This window comes from Balearica regulorum, chromosome 5 (genome assembly GCF_011004875.1).
Source record: "Balearica regulorum gibbericeps isolate bBalReg1 chromosome 5, bBalReg1.pri, whole genome shotgun sequence".
Classification (NCBI taxonomy): Eukaryota; Metazoa; Chordata; class Aves; order Gruiformes; family Gruidae; genus Balearica; species Balearica regulorum.
The window spans coordinates 63,525,782-63,539,812 of NC_046188.1; the positions used below are offsets into that span (position 1 = coordinate 63,525,782).

At 40.0% G+C, this 14,031-nt stretch overlaps 1 protein-coding gene across 2 annotated transcripts in view; it reads left to right on the forward strand.

Annotated features, from left to right (window-relative positions):
* MPPED2 (metallophosphoesterase domain containing 2) overlaps nucleotides 1–13,398 on the forward strand; it is a 107,958-nt gene extending 94,560 nt beyond the window's left edge. For both annotated transcript variants that reach the window (XM_075755295.1, XM_075755296.1), the window contains exons 5-7: nucleotides 6,015–6,130; nucleotides 8,808–8,921; nucleotides 11,966–13,398. In XM_075755295.1, the coding sequence (XP_075611410.1) occupies nucleotides 6,015–6,130; nucleotides 8,808–8,921; nucleotides 11,966–12,084 (349 nt within the window). In that variant the 3' untranslated portion in view covers nucleotides 12,085–13,398. The remainder of the gene's footprint in view (nucleotides 1–6,014; nucleotides 6,131–8,807; nucleotides 8,922–11,965) is intronic.
* The last annotated feature ends 633 nt before the right edge of the window (nucleotides 13,399–14,031 follow it).

Below are 14,031 nucleotides of genomic sequence, written 5' to 3' on the forward strand. Positions count from 1 at the left end.
GTGCGGAGTAAGAGAGGGAAGAACTGCAAGATGCAGGAGAGAATTCTTTTCACTTACTGTTTTCCAGCCATATGGACAGCTACAGCTTCACTTACTTGTCTATCTGTCCCTGTTTTAGGCAATAATCTGATCCAGATCAGTACACCCATGGAACATGCTGAAGGCAGCAGTTGAGGGTCTTAACTTTTTCTTTCTCATCTCTCACAGATCCAAGCACGGGTGTCTGTCTGACAGGAGTCTAAGCTAAAACCTCCATTGACCAGTTTGTACAATCCGAGGTAGAAATTGAGAACACCTTGGTGCCAGGAGTGTACCAGGTCACACTAGCTTCTGGTGGTGAGGAGGTTGCTGGAGCTTTTCGTTGTGGAGGGCTGCTGCATAGAGAGCAGGCACCATGGGGACTCTTTTCCCTCCAAACACAGTGGATGTTGGGGGAGTTGTGTTTATCAAATGTTTGTCATTTAGACAGCCAGCAAGTGTTTAGAGTGAGCTGAAAGAGTGATACAACCTACCAAAAAAAAAAAAAAAAAAGAAATTACCAGCAGCTGTTGAGGCTTCAGGTTTTTGTAATGTCGTAAAAATAGAACTATGTTTTAGAGACTTCCTGACTTCTGTGCGGGTCAGTAATAAGGAGACACATACAGTAACGTGGCTAACATAATCACCATACTGGTAACCCACTTTTGTGAGAGCTTCAGCTGTTTAAAGATGTGAGGTAAGCAGAATCCCAAGGCACCAGACCCTGTGATGCTCCTTTTGGTTGTGTATTATTGTCCTGGCTTCCTAAATGGGACACTGAGGCACAGCAGGTAAATGCTGGTGGGAGTGAAGTACAGCTCAAGCCACCAGACTCTGACTCTTACTGACATCACAGCATTACATGTAATGAGCCCATTTAGGAAATCATTTAGCATTTAAGATTTCCTGGTTGTTGTTACGTTATGAAAAAGCATTTGAATATTCACTGTAAGAGCGAGCTTAACCCCCCAAAAAATGTTTTTGTAGCACAGAAGGCAAGTTTCAGAGCCTTTATAGATGCTCTTGTACAACGTGCTTCTTAATGCATTGTGCACTTGCCCTCCTCAGCCTTTTGTTTCCACGATTACACACGCTCCCCTTCTTCCCCTTCCCCTCGCCCCACGCTGTAGTCCCTTTCTGTGTCCTCCCAGTAGGCACACTCTGGCCATTGACTGAAGGGAGACGGGCACGTGTGTGCTGCTCTGCCCTGGCAAACATTTGTGCGCGGCATTGGGGCAGAGGGAGGAGGATTGAAAGGCTTTTCTTTTCTGTGCACAAAGGCCACCTTTCCCCCACCACCCCCCCCTTCCTTTGCGGTTTGTTCTCTGCTGGTGTGCTGCACTGCTGCAGCTTTCCTCTAGGACTGTGATAGATACTTTGGGGCTGTGTTTGTAGGCTGGTCCTGGAACTGAACAAGTCTCGGGGTGCGTAGCGGTGTCCTGTCCCACCGTTTTTGTTCTGCTAATGGCACCGTCTCTCTCCCTCGTGAGCCAGGTCTGCGTGTTCAGTTCGAATGCTGACAAAAATAAAGACCATTTCATTATCGTTATTAGTTGGGTAGAAGTGCTTCCTGCTGCCATGCCTTTTAGCCACCCCCTTGGCTGTTGTCCTGTGGAAGGAAACAGATGGAAATTTTTGCCTTCTGTGCACTTTACTCATTGGATTAAGGGTAAAATTGAAGCTTTCCTAAAAGACTGGGTACCCTTAAAAATGAATGAATACATGGGATTAAAAACCCATGAGATAACTTATTTTCTGTAATCCTGTTTAGAAGTAACTATTGAAATAAATGGATTTACTGCTGGAGGTAAAAGGAAAACTCGAATCTAGAAGGTCACATTGTACCTATACATTTTGAGTTGTTGAACTCTGAGGATCAGGTAATTAAATTCATGACCCAAAGAAGAGGTAAAAGTAGGTAGTAGGAGATACCATCCTTTAAATGTTTAAGTTCCAGAGAGAGTTGAAATTATTGTATCACCTGGATGAACTTGGCCCTGGCCTTGTGTCTCCTGTTTCCCCCTGTGACTGTGTTGTTTCTGAGGTGTACACACCAAGGAGCAGATTTTGTGTCATAAAATAATGCTGTGCTCTTTTTTAATGATACAGGAAAATAGTAAACCCATGCAAAGTTACTTGGGAGAAGGGAGATCTGATCTCCTGCTGAAGAGGCAGCTCTCTGCCTTTAAAAGCAGACGGATTTGTGCGTAGTCGGGGGGTTCTCCCAACGCACCTGCAAAGGGAGGGCGAGTCTTGTCACAAATCTTACGATCCCCTCCTCCTTGGTATTATGTCAAGTGGTGTCTGTGTCTCTTGCAGCACAAGGCGTGAAGATAATATGCAGCCTACTTCATAACCATTCTTTTAATTGCAGAAAATGTAACTTCCAAAGTGCCAGGTGGAGGGGGATCTGTGGGGATTCCTGTGTGGAAATGAAGAACTGAAGAGAGCAACGATGGGCCAGGTGTCTGCTTTTCATGAGGGTATTCCCTCTGTCACATCTGGTGCCAGCATAACTGCTATCCCTAAATGATAAGGAAGCTTAGCAGTCAGGGGAGGGCTGAGCTGTCAGGTGAGCCAGGGATCAAGAATTATCCTGACGGTTTGATGGCACGTGAAGGATGCTGTGAAGTGCGGCATGGTTCCGGCGAGCAGGGGCTCAATTAGATTCTCCTGGACGCTGGCTGACGTGCCGGGCAAGTGGGACCCGCGTCACGCCGTGCATCGGGTATGAGGAAGTGTTCTGGTCCGTCAAACGTAAAATGACAAAATCGTTTGTATGCTCTCATTACTAATCCCTGTGGGTTTTGCGTCTGCGCCTCCCTTGTGGCATTATTCAATAGCTGATTGCTTTCTTTTCTTGCCAGCTACTTAAAAATGAAGTGTACTATTAATGGTTTTAGGAGTTTACTGAAATCTTTTACTTCGAACTTCGTAGGAAAGAAAAATACGTCTGCTCTTAAATATGGTTACTAATGACTAAGTAGACTTTACTAATTATTTGCACCTGGTTGCAACTTACCACAGGTGCATGCAGCCAAAGTTCATTATAGATGTTTCTTCCTAGATGTGAGGTGGTTTCTCCCAGTAAATAATTAGCTCTAGAACATGTTGCAGAAGGCACGTAACTACATGCACAGTTTTTTCTCCCTCTAAATTATTAAGAAGTTGAGAGTGACTCCCATTTAACTCCTACATATGCAAAAAAGGGCACTAATAAGAGTAAAATATGCCCGATCCGACACCTCTTGGTAGGATGCTGCCTACCTACAGTCCAGGCTTTGTCTTTCCTGCACACATTTAAAGTTTGCTGGGGGTAAACAGCTATTCATCTGTCTGCTCACGGGATTCACAGTACATCAACTCCATTTTGTCTGCACTGCAACACAGCGTAGTGCAAACATCGAGTGACCTTCCTTGTGATCTCATCTAAACCTGAAGCTGTGCCATAAAGCCATTTTTCTTCTTGGTGGTGTTCTGAACACATCCTCTTTCCTCTTGGCTTTCTGGCGGTGCCTGAACCGCCTCAGAAACGCAGGGACTCTCGGTTTGGATCATCAGGGTGCGGTGCTCTCATTGAATATGCAATGCAGATTCGTGTTTTAAATGCCTAAGTCTGTAATCCAGGTGTTCTTCCCGATTTATTCATTTTGTATGGAAATATTTAATATATTAAGGAAGTACATGACCGTCTTTTTTTGTGCACATCCCGCATAATGGGGAAGGTTTCTCGAAAGTTTTCTTACAAGCAGATTCCCATGTGGTGCCTGTTAGTCACAGCTAATTACAGAGGCTGGTGAATGAAGAGTATATGGGAGCTCAGGTTCCCCTCCTCCTCCTCCTCCTCCCCCAGTGCTTCAGAAGAAAATAAAATAAAAAATGTGCAGACAAATCCAGGTTTTTCTGTGGTTGTAGTCTCTGAAGAGCTCCAGAGAGATCACAGATGTGGTTTCACATTTCAGGTTTAACTATGGTGTAATAACTACAGTATTATCTGCAGGAGAAATGCAAGCGGGGAAAGAATCATTAATTGACAGTGAAAAGTTCAACCTATGTGCTGTATGTTTGTTTTTTTAAGCAGCTGAATGTTTAGCCAAACCATATTTTAACTTTTAACTGCAGCCCTGAAGGTTACAATGATCTTGATATGTTAAAAACTCAGAAAGGAAATTTAGATACATGTTTCAGAAAGGTCAGTCATAGAGAAGCAGAAACACTTGTGATTTAGCTAAAGCTAAGACACGCGCTTCAGTTTTAATTCAGTTGCCTACAAACCTCCTGTGAGTTACTCTGCCCTTACTGTACAACATAGGAGCTTTTTTAAGTGTTTCAGTGGGTACAGAGTAAGCCAGCAGTGAGAGGTGAAATTTCATTGCTATGCACATGAGGAGCCCCTAGCTTACATAAAATGCTTAACTAACATCTAATTTTCCTGTCTTTTATTAGCGTTCTTCCAGCATCCAGGAAGTCTGCTAGGTTGAATGAGTTCCTATGTGTGTGTAGTATAAGTATTAGTTCAGTAGGACTACATGGGATATATCTATTATTTGTTACTAAGACACCAGTGGCCTTCCTGCTCCTGTATTAGCAGTGCCTGCTGTTTTCCCATACTGTGGATTGTCAGGAATTCAGACCATACAGATAACTGTGTATACTCTTCACTGGTCAAATTATTGTCCCTGGAAAACAAAATACTTTAATTACAAAAAATAAAAATTAGAGATTTAATCTCAGCAGGAAATTTCCACTTAAATGCATATTTGAGGCTGGGAAAATGCATAATTTAGAGGGTGCAGGAGGCAGACTACAGAATTAAATGATGAGGACTCTTAATGATTTCTCTCTTTTTAACAGATATGCTTTTCTTTTAAGGTTGGTTTGTGGTGGTTTTTCCCCCCCAATTTTTGTTTTTATTTTCAGAACAGCAGTACATAGAAGACAGCAGAAGTTTCAGAAAACATGCCTCCAAATGATTATTAGGGCTAGGGCAGGAGTAGCCTACCTGGAAAATGAAACAACCCCGTCTAAATCTGTTGCTTCAGCTCTAGGAAACACACACATGGATGAAAACTCTTAAAAAACAGCTGTATAAAAAGTTGTTAGTGACAGGTGTAAATATTACATTATCTCTTCAGAACAGCTGCTCTGTGGACCTACCTGATAGGAAAAGCTTTATTATAATATACCTGCATCAAAATGATGCAATTTGGCTGTAATACATTGAAAAAGTACTCATAGAAGGTCCACTTTTCATCACTACGTGCTTGGGGTGATGGATAAACCAAGGTCTCAGAACAACGCTATGCTATGGTGGAGGAGGCTGAGCATCTCAGTGTCCTTTAAGAAGTCCTAAATGAATTTTGAATTATAAGATCTCTGTAAAAAGTCGTTGTGATGCTAAACATTGTGTGATCAAGGCCTCTAGGAGGCTCAGGACTTCAAAGCCAAGTTGCGTGACAATGTACTGATGTTAAAAGTGCTTTTTAAAAGGGGCAAGTTTGAGTCTAGTGAAATACCATGGTACAGACAGTGCTTATCACCACTGGAGCATCGTACAGCCTTCCTGTTGAGCTGTTACCCACAAGCTGCCTTGTGCTGGGAGAAGTCGTCTCTTGCCTCCAAAAAAATTCTGGGATTTTTTGCTTGTTTTGGAAGCAACAAACATAAGGAAGGAGTTCTTATGTTTGAACATCCCCAAACTTTGGAAAAAAGCTTTAGATTTAGAGTCTGTTATTTTAACTTTTTCTAGTTGAGTAAACGTCCCCAGGGCTGAATACTTTTGAAACACAAAAAGAGCATAGGATATTAATCTAAATTCAAGCGTATAGATTAGTGTATGTATGGATTTGAACCAGTTTGTTTTTGAGGCATCCCCTTCAAAAAGGCTGTCTGCAAGTAATTTCTGAAGCACAGAAATTGTTTTAATTCAGAAAAACTGGAGAAGGGAAGAGATTTTGATATTATGCTGATGCAGTTCATCTTATTTTCCCCCAAAGGACACCGTGGTTTAATGGATGGGGCTTTAACCTACCCAGAGGTCAGTCTTTGCTAGACAAGTGGAACCTTATTCCTGAGGGAATTGATATACTAATGACACATGGACCTCCCCTTGGTAAGTGAAACAAAAGCTGTATGTGATTCTTTGCACAAGAATTTTACTTTCAAAATAAGCAAAATGAATAATGCTGTAAGCTGTACTGTAATCGCACCCTAACTCAAAACTAGGGATTAAAAAAGCCTTTTTGGAAGAAGTGTAAAGTGATGATTAGGCTTAGCAGATCTGTTGAGCTTCCAGGTGTTTTCTTAATAAAACCTAAATTTTTGTTAAACTTAAGCTAGGGAAGATCAAATATCTGACTCCATAGCCATTATGGTTTGACATTTTATTTAAGAATCTGACAAACAGTTTCCAATCCTATATGATTTTTCAGAGATTGACTAAAACTTTTAAAACCTTTTCTCACTACAGTGATGTTTCCTTAAGGTTTTAGGCTACACAGTTGAGTTCTGGAGTATGTAGTCACATACTCTCCTTGATAATGTCCTTGTAAACTTAAAAAATGTTACAGTCGTTTTAAAGATATTAATTGACTTATAGCAAATTTGTGAAGGAATGAAATTATGCTCTGAGATACTTGTTCCTTACTTGAACTAATGACAGGTGAGCACAAGTCTGCGAATGCATAATTTGTTTTTTCATTAAGTAGTTGAAGTTTTTCATTTAGTTAAATTTTGGATGCCTTGTAAAGGTGAGTAATTCACTGGTCCCCCTGTTTTAATTCTAAGTTCTAAACTAAGTTCTGATGGTCTCAAAAAGATGCTAAGATGTTCATTCAGCAGAGGCGAGAGTACTCAGTTTTGGCATATCTGAAGTCATTAAAGCCCACACTAAACCCTTTTGAAAATTCCCACTATTTTCTCCCTATCCTGTATCCCACAAGACAGTATCGCATATTATTTACTGCTTTTCTGTAAGACATGTGGCAAGCAGTCTAGGATCATATTTTAAATATTTCAGTTAGTTTTACAACAACTGAGCATCTGCCTTTTATAAAAACGGCTTAGCAGGGTAAGAAAGCGTGCCAGTCTCTTCTTCATTACTGTTTCGTTAGTAGACTGTGATTTTGTCAGGGGTTTAATAAGCTCTTGAAATCCAGTGTGTCAGATCATCACATGATTTTGTGAAGTCACTGACTTCTGAGATGATAGTGAATATAAAAGAAACTTCTCTGAATTGGAAGGTGCCATGGTAAAACAGCATTTGGGTGCTACCAGGCTGGCTTGGTGCTCTCATAGAGCATCTCAGTGACCATGGAGCCAGGAATTAATACTGATGTTTTGTATCCAATTAAGTTAAGAGTCCGCAATCTAAGCAGAGCTAAGGGTGGAAAAAAATGTACAGAAAGTTTTTGACCAGTAATGTACTTATGGCTCCTTTTATATCCTGGTTACTCTTTTAATACTACTTAGAGAATGTTATAAGACAATCTGCAAATTCTCTTTAATCTTACTAGAGCTATGAGCGTGCTGCTTTGATAAAGTAGTGATACACCATCCACTGACATGGAGTGCACCAGATATTGAAAACCAACGCTTTGAATAGCACTCTTTTAATCTGTTTATTTTCCCAAAGAAGGAAAAAACCCCACAAGCATGTTTATAGTGTTTCATGGGTGCTATTTTAGATGGGTTGCTAATCTATCTGCTCTGAATAAGGTTCTTTAGAAATAATATGATGCTGCAGACACTAAGGAGTGCTTTAATTCAATAAGCATACTTAAATTTTGGGTTTGATGGAGATAATTAAGTTCAATTTCAAAAGGTTGGCACTGTATCTTAACTAGAGAGACAGATTAGGTGCTAATACTGTGCCTAAAAGGAGGGGGTTTAGGTCTCAGCCTGCACGTTAATATTGACAAAACGCCGCTTTTTAAATTACATAAATATTAAGGGAGGTAGAGGTGTAACTGGACTCTTTGTTCTCTCCAAAATTCAGTCACGTTCATGTCACAACATGTTTTTACTACCTGGGATAAACTTGGCACAGGGTGTAATTACTTTAAAGTCCGTGGAACGGTGCTGCAGTTGGACGTGGCTCCTGATTTCCCTTTTACTCCTCACTCACCTTGCCCTGCTGATCCCTATCAGTGCTAGTCCAGGCCGCAGACTTCTGTCATAACGGATGTCAGGTTTTGTGCATTTTTCCATATTAACCATAGGACCGAGCAGCAACGTAGTCAATTTGCACTAGCTTGTTGGAAGCTGGTTTGCTCCGTTGCTGGTTGTTGGTGACCGGGGACTCAGAAGTAACCTGACATTTGCAGACCGTGGTCCTCAGCAAGTTGTGGGAGTCTGTATTTTAAATCTTTGGGGCGGCAGAGGTATCAGGTCGTAGATCAGCTGAAATTCCTGAGGTGTTTCATTTCTGGAGTAACCACGCAGCTGGCTTGGGAAGCTGACTGCTGTAAGAGCCAGGGGAAAGGGAAGAAAAATCTGCAGCAGTGCCGGGAATAAATGTCCCAGGGTTTCAAGGTGGAAGATGAGTTTAAACCGATAGTTTAAAAAAACAAGTCACATCCAGAAGAATATTAATGCAGATGGAGGGAGGAAATCTTAAGAAAGACAAAGTGACAGTGAACATTTCTTAAAAGCCATTGTGTGCTTTAATGGAGAGGTTACGACTACAGATAATGTAATAAACCTTCCGTGAATTATGACTTCCTGAAAGACTACGTGAAACCTTACCTGAATAGAGAAAATTAATAGTATTGATTGCATTTTGCCTTCAGGTTTTCGAGACTGGGTTCCAAAGGAGCTGCAGAGAGTGGGTTGTGTGGAACTGTTGAACACGGTGCAGAGGCGAGTAAGGCCCAAACTCCATGTCTTCGGTGGGATTCATGAAGGTAAGGAGCAGCACTACTCCCCTCTCCGATGTCAAAAAAGCGCCTTTCGATGGTGCATTGCAAAGGATGGATAAAGCCATATTGGACTAAAGTAGGTAGGGAATTGTGGGGAGGAATTGCCTGCACAGCACTTCGTAAATTTATGCCAGAATTAAACCAGACTGTTTCAGGAACATGTGCTACATTTAGCCACCTACATCTTTCACTGTGCAAAGGTTGTTCTATACAGGTTATTTGAAAGCAATTTAAATTTTGACAAACTTGGTTAGAGAAACAGATGAGATTCCCCACACTCTCAAGCCAAAATAAAAATTATCCCCATTATTCCAAGCACAGGAGCCAAGAAAGGTGCTAGAAAAAAGAGAAAATCGAAGACAACTTACTGGCTCAGCTCAGCTCCCTCAGCGTGTAAGGAAAAGCAGAAAGGAGGGCATCTTGACTCAGACTTGAGGAGGAGAGATTGCCAGAACTCACTTTGCATACATTTCTAAAAGTGTCCTGTAATACAGTTTGTACTGGTTATGTTACCTTCTAGCAGTCTCATATTTTAGAAGAGATACTTCCCCACTGTCAGTACCAGATCAGGCAGAGTGTGAAGCTTCAGAAACAATAAGCTCAGTTTGTGGCAGTGGAAGAGACTGAGAGATTAAATACATTTTGGAGATACTAAAATATTTAATACAATTTTGTAGCTTTCATGTGGCTGAGAGAAAGCACTAGGAGTTCTGCCTGAGAGTGTAAGACTTTGTGACCCTAGAACTCCAAATTACACATTAAATGCTTTATATTGTCCCCCCTGGAGGTTTCACCATTGACTCTAATTAGGTTCTCCATAGGCTTAAAGATTGGGAGGACTTCATAAAAGAAAAATAAAAAAAGGACAGCTTTCTCAACTAGTGGTGTTGGTTTTTCTGAAGCCCTTGTGACTTCATATAATGAGTTTCATGCCTGGTATCTGTAAATAAAGAGTTTATAAGGGAAATACTGACATGACCTTAAGTATAGTGGCTTGAATAGCAGTCTTTTAATGCACCCAGGAAAAGATTGGATATTTTGTATAAATATTAATCCTTCCACATTAAGAATAAGTGAATACAGCAAGACTTCTAGCTAAAACATGTATATTGTCTACAGCCTTTGTAGGCACATTGGATGATGAAACTTTTAGTTGTAATAGTGTTAAGTAATGGGAGAGGAAAGTATTTTAATGTACAAGATCATCATCGTGAGAAAGCACCAGGGAACCATGTGCAGCACCTTACCTTTAAATCTCATAGGAAAGGTGGCAGCACGTATTAAAAGTGAACATTCAAATTAATTCTTACAAGCATACTAACAAAAAAGTTAAAATCCTGTTTAGTACTTATGCAGAAGACATAAGAACTGCTTTTTTTCAGTACAGAAAGAAATAGCCAAGTATTAAGAGCTTTATCTTACAGTGCAATTAATTCTCATCCAACTCTGGCTGAGATGAACGCGCACCACATTCCATTAAATCAACGAAGGCTATACACACATTTTGGTGATGCAGGTTTTTTTCCTGGTTGATAAGCAAGAACAACCACAAGCAAGGTTTTTCCCACCATGAGATGATCTAAATCAAAATTGCCAGTCTAAATAAATAAAGTAATACAGGCGGACAGTGCAGCAATTCTGAAGTGATTATTCTTCCTGATAGACACTGTGGGTAGCTGTACGTATCTTAGCTTTCAGACAGCAGTGATCTGTACTGTATCATAATGGTTTAAAAGAAAAAGATTTTTCCCCTGTGGGTTTGCGATGGGAAGTTCTCTTCTTCCATGAAACACCGATTTTTTAAAAAAAATTTTTTTAAAAGTACATTTGGTGCCAAAGTCTTCCCATTTTTTTTCTAGCTTCTTTGTTAGCTTCTTTTGGATGTCAGCTGAAAACAATGGCAAAGCTTTCTCTCACCTTTTGCACTGGTGGAAGTGGAGCCCCTGTCTCCTTATCCTTGAGAGAATATCTGTAAGAGGGAGAGCTTCTGCCTTCTCCGTACTTTTGTTATCATTCATTTCCTCACAAAGGAACCTCATAAAGGCTGAGGTGTGACTCAATTCATGAGTCACTATAGTTTGCACCACTTGCCCAAAATTACTGTGTGGCAAGTGGGAGAGAAGATAGAGGCCAGCAGGTTCCTCAGATGCACTCTGAACACAAGCATTGCTGGCCAGATGTTTAGATGGCTGAGAACAGTCTTCAGCATCCTGAAACTGATGCCATAGCATTACTGAGAAGTCAAGTCCTTGGCGTGCTGAAAAACCTGTGATAAATATTCACCACTTCTTGCTTTTTTATTTGGGAACTAGTTATCAAGATCCCTTCGTAATGAAAAGCAGTCATCTATGTAACCTTCACCTCAGCTGACTTCCAGTGCTCTCTTGTCTTTATAGCAGGAGATTCCTTTCCTTAGTCATGATTTGCACTGATAGATAACATACAGATATATTAAAAAATATACAAATATAAAGTATGTATGTATGCATGTATATTCTTAACGTGGTAATGAGTTTCCGAGGTTTCACAAGCCAGCGTGAACACCAGCTTGGCAGTCCTGTGATGAGGAACTGGATGATAAGGGCTAGCATGGGGAAGGCTTACCAGGTTGTGTTTGTTACCCAGAGAGGGGGTTTTGTAGGCAAAACCAAAGTTGCTTCTAAACCTTTTGCTCCTGTTTGGTTTTTTTCATATGACAGACATTACAGGCATGCAAACTACAGCTCGCTGATTAAGTAATTAGAAACGGTGTCTGTGTGAGTTCGTCTCATGCAGTTGTAACAGAGGATTTTCCATGGGTGAAAAAAGTTTGTACATAAAAACAAAAGCATTGGTTCTTATTTCAAATACAGTACATTGCATTTTTTCAATCAAACCTTTGCGGCAGCTTTCAAGAGCTTGTATCATTTTGAAGGGATTAATTTAATTTTATTCCAAAGCATTGATCCCACAACAAGCTTTCAGTGCAGCTGCCCACGGGCCGTATCGTTTGTTTGTGTTACAGTAAGTGTGACACGTTCTCCCTACAGGTTACGGCATCATGACAGACGGTTACACAACGTACATCAATGCTTCAACGTGTACAGTCAGCTTTCAACCAACCAACCCTCCAATTATATTTGACCTTCCAACCCCTCAAGGATCATGAAGCACTACTGCACATTTGGAACTGGGGAAGGTCTATAAACTGCCATTTTCTAATTATAAAACTTACATTCTGTTCCATGTTTATTTCTAAATTGAGGGTGGGTGAGTGAGAATTTGGGGAAACTGTGGGGTTTTTGTTTTCGGGTGGGGTTTGGGGTTTTAGGGTTTATTTTGTTGTTTTTGGGTTTGTTTTTTTTTTTTTGTAAATTGCTGGTACAAAAGAAACGAGAAGTTAGAGGTTGTGCTTTTTGGAAATGCAGCGTTCATTTGAAATTGATGAAGCATTGTGAATTTGTAAAATGAATTTTGTTTTTTTTCAATAAATTTGCCATTGTAAATTGTTATAGTGTTCTCAAAAGGACAGCCAAGCTTTCTTTTAATAAGTGAGAGACCTTATTTTAATATTATATTATAAGCTAAAAATAGGCAGCATTTAAAAACACCCAAATTTGCACAACTTATGTTATTGTCGGGGTTTTTTAAGTGTCTTCTTTTTCCCTAGGTCTAAATGTTAGCTTTTCATCTCCATTTATACCAATTTTTTTTAGTAGCACAAACAATATTTTGGGGTCCATTTACCTCTTGATATGTGACTTGTTGCTATTAACAGTAGAATGCAGCAAGGGGAAAATAGACTTCTCAGCTGTTTGTCTCTACCTGCTTTATACGTTAAAGACTGATATAGATAGCCACAGCCTGTATGTGATATCTACCTTTTATTGTTTGTTTTTAAATTATTTTAGCTTTAAAAGACTGGGAGTGAAAGCTGCAAAGAGCAGGTATTTCATGCAGTAAAAAAAAAATGTAAATGCGGACTCCTTTTAAATATGAATTTATATATATATGTATTTTTTGTGCATTATAACTAAGCTAGGATTTAATATTGCCAGTATAGCATCTGCAAAATTATGCTGTACAGCACATCTAAATTATGAAGGATGTGACACATTTTCCAAGTGCTCAAGGCCTTCAAGAGCCCGAGTTAAATCTTTGTCGTAGTTCAGGCATGTATAGACTCAAATGGATACAATCAAGCCTAACTAAAATAAGGCTTAGTTGTCCTTTATATTTAAATATTCTTCTTGTCTCTTTATTTCCTTTTTCTTATTTTGCACTGTGTGTAAATGCAATCTCGCTAGCACAAAATATTGTTGCAGATAGTTATTTCTGTTCTACCACTGTAAATGCTATTGAGCTTTGTTCTGTTTTATGTTACCTTGTTAATGGAATTTAGAAAAGCAGTTGTTTCTTTAAATTTATTGTGATATTATATCTAGCGGCCTTTATATGCAAATAAAATTGCAAGATTTTTAAATATGTGGTTTAAGGGAATTTTGCATTTTTCTGTGGCATTAACCATTTGGGGGGCAGTGATAAGGGTAAGAAAGAGCTTTTCTATTTCTCAATAAATTTTTATTGCTTACCATTCATAGGATGTCAGTTGGGTCGATAGCACTCAGACTTCTTCCATTTCTCTGCCATCCGTCTCTTTCCATTCCTTTTAGACGGAAGAGATTTCGTCTTCAGATGTTACAACTCAGTGCAACCAAGTTTGCAGTTAAGCCTTGTAGGATGCTATTCCAGGTGATGTAAGGAAAAATCGACTAGGCAGTAACCTTTGTGCTTCCTCACTTGGTCATTAGTACCGAGCTGCAGGTGCCTTAGGCTCATCTGCTGTGGGTTAAGAAATGAATAGTCACAGATGAAGTATATCACTTTTTATCTGGATCTCTTCTCAGTTCTGTGGCTACAGCAGGATCCACCACTGGCAAGAGAAGTGCAGGGGAGTGCAGCTCGGTGTATGCCAGTAGAATGGCAAACGCAACAGGACCTGCTGGTGTTGCTGCCATACAGTTAAGTATATAGTAACAGAATCTTGTTCAAAAATAGAAGTTATGGCTGTGGAAATCCAGTTTCAAACATGAGAAGGTAAGGGGTTGTTTTCATG